Source organism: Sinocyclocheilus anshuiensis, unplaced genomic scaffold (assembly GCF_001515605.1).
Source record: "Sinocyclocheilus anshuiensis isolate Anshui unplaced genomic scaffold, SAMN03320099.WGS_v1.1 scaffold1543, whole genome shotgun sequence".
NCBI classification, from domain to species: Eukaryota; Metazoa; Chordata; class Actinopteri; order Cypriniformes; family Cyprinidae; genus Sinocyclocheilus; species Sinocyclocheilus anshuiensis.
The window spans coordinates 1,161,733-1,163,635 of NW_015551074.1; the positions used below are offsets into that span (position 1 = coordinate 1,161,733).

Here is a 1,903-nt window from a genome sequence, read left to right on the forward strand (position 1 = left end):
TGTGTGTGTGTGTTTGTGTGTAAGAGTGTTTACTGGGGAATTCCTCAACACTGATGCACATTTGAATGGAAAGACAAACAAATATGTGCACTTATTTTTATATACACTATGTTTCTGAAAGAAGTCTCTTCTGCTCACTAGAGCTGCATTTATTTGATGAAAAATATAGTAAAAACTGTGAAATATTATTATGATGTAAAACAGCTGTTTTCTATGTGCATATCTAATAAACTGTAATGTATTTCTGTGATGCGCAGCTGTATTTTCAGCATCATTACTCCAGTCTTCAGTGTCACATGATCTTCAGAAATCATTCTAATATGCTGATTTGCTGCTCAAGAAACATTTCTGATTATTATCAATGTTGACAACATTCATATTTTTGTGGAAACTGTGATACATTTTATTTTTCAGGATGAATAGAAAGTTCATAAAACAGCATTTATTTGAAATAGAAATTTTCTATAACATTATAAATTACTTTACTGTCACTTTTGATCAATTTAATGCATCCTTGATTAATAAAAGTATTATGTATTCAGTGTGTTTTTTTGAATCACAAACTTTTAAATGGTAGTGTACTTTTTATTTAATTTTTTATATATACTTTTATTTATATATACAGTACTTTTCTGTGGTAATCTCACACAACACTAAATGATCTATTAGTGCTAGAAATAGCTTGTGTTTATGCAGAATGTTCACTGATAATCTGTGCTGTGAAAGTGCAGCGTCACTCTCGACTGTTGATCTTTCTGCTCCAGCCTCGTAAAGCTTCAGAGAAATGACGCTCAGACTGTGTTGATCAGGTGTATGTGTGTGTGTGTGTGTTGGTGTTCTCGAGAAGTCACTGGGCGTCTGTCTGTGGCGGGGATTCGTCTCCTCACACGGCTTTCCCAGAACATTCCAGTCACGATAAAACCAACAACAGCCTAAAATACCTCTCTGTTCTCTCCTGCAGCTGCCCACCGCATCACTCCCAGTGGTGGTGAAGATGGGACACGCCTACTCCGGCATGGGCAAGGTAGGAGCCGATGATGTCATCATGCCCCGCGCTGTGATTGGGCCGTCTGTGAAGTGTGTGTGTGTGTGTGTGTGAGTATGAGTGTGTGTGTGTGTGTGTTTTCACTGGATGCTTCATTCTGTTGCTCCAGATGGATTGTGGGTAATGCGTGAGGTGTGTTTGTGTGGCAGATAAAGGTGGAGACGGCCAGTGATTTCCAGGACATCACCAGTGTGGTGGCCATCGCTAAAACCTACGCCACAGCCGAGCCCTTCGTCCACTCCAAATACGACATCCGCATCCAGAAGATCGGCAGCAACTACAAAGCCTACATGTGAGAGCATGTGTGTGTGTGAGTGTGTGTGTGTGTGAGTGTGTGTGTGTGTGAGTGAGTGAGTGTTTGTGTGAGTGTGTGTGTGTGTGTGTGTGAGTGAGAGTGTGTGTGTGTGTGTGTGTGTGTTGTGTGAGAACCTCTTACTAAAAACTATGCAGTTTTAGGCATTTTTATATTTCTTTTGTGTCAAAATGGACCCGAATGCATTATGAGGGTAAAAGAAACCCATTATTGAAAACATGATCAGCAGGACGAGGTGATGGAGTGTGTGTGTGTTTCAGGAGGACATCCATCTCAGGGAACTGGAAGGCCAACACAGGTTCAGCCATGCTGGAGCAGATCGCCATGACGGACAGGTGTCAATCACACACACACACACACACACTCATTCACTCACTCACTCACACACTCACTCACTCGCTCGCTCGCTCACACGCTCACTCACACGCTCACTCGTTCACTCACACGCTCACTCGCTCACTCACACGCTCACTCGCTCACTCACTCGCTCACTCACACACACTCACTCACTCACACACTCAGACACACACTCACTCCCTCACACA

General features: G+C 42.4%; 1 protein-coding gene across 2 annotated transcripts in view; it reads left to right on the forward strand.

Annotated features, from left to right (window-relative positions):
* Positions 1–1,903, forward strand: part of syn3 (synapsin III) — a 55,088-nt gene that overhangs the window by 49,097 nt on the left and 4,088 nt on the right. For both annotated transcript variants that reach the window (XM_016452157.1, XM_016452158.1), the window contains exons 7-9: positions 962–1,024; positions 1,195–1,337; positions 1,619–1,693. In XM_016452157.1, coding sequence (XP_016307643.1) covers positions 962–1,024; positions 1,195–1,337; positions 1,619–1,693 — 281 coding nt within the window. The remainder of the gene's footprint in view (positions 1–961; positions 1,025–1,194; positions 1,338–1,618; positions 1,694–1,903) is intronic.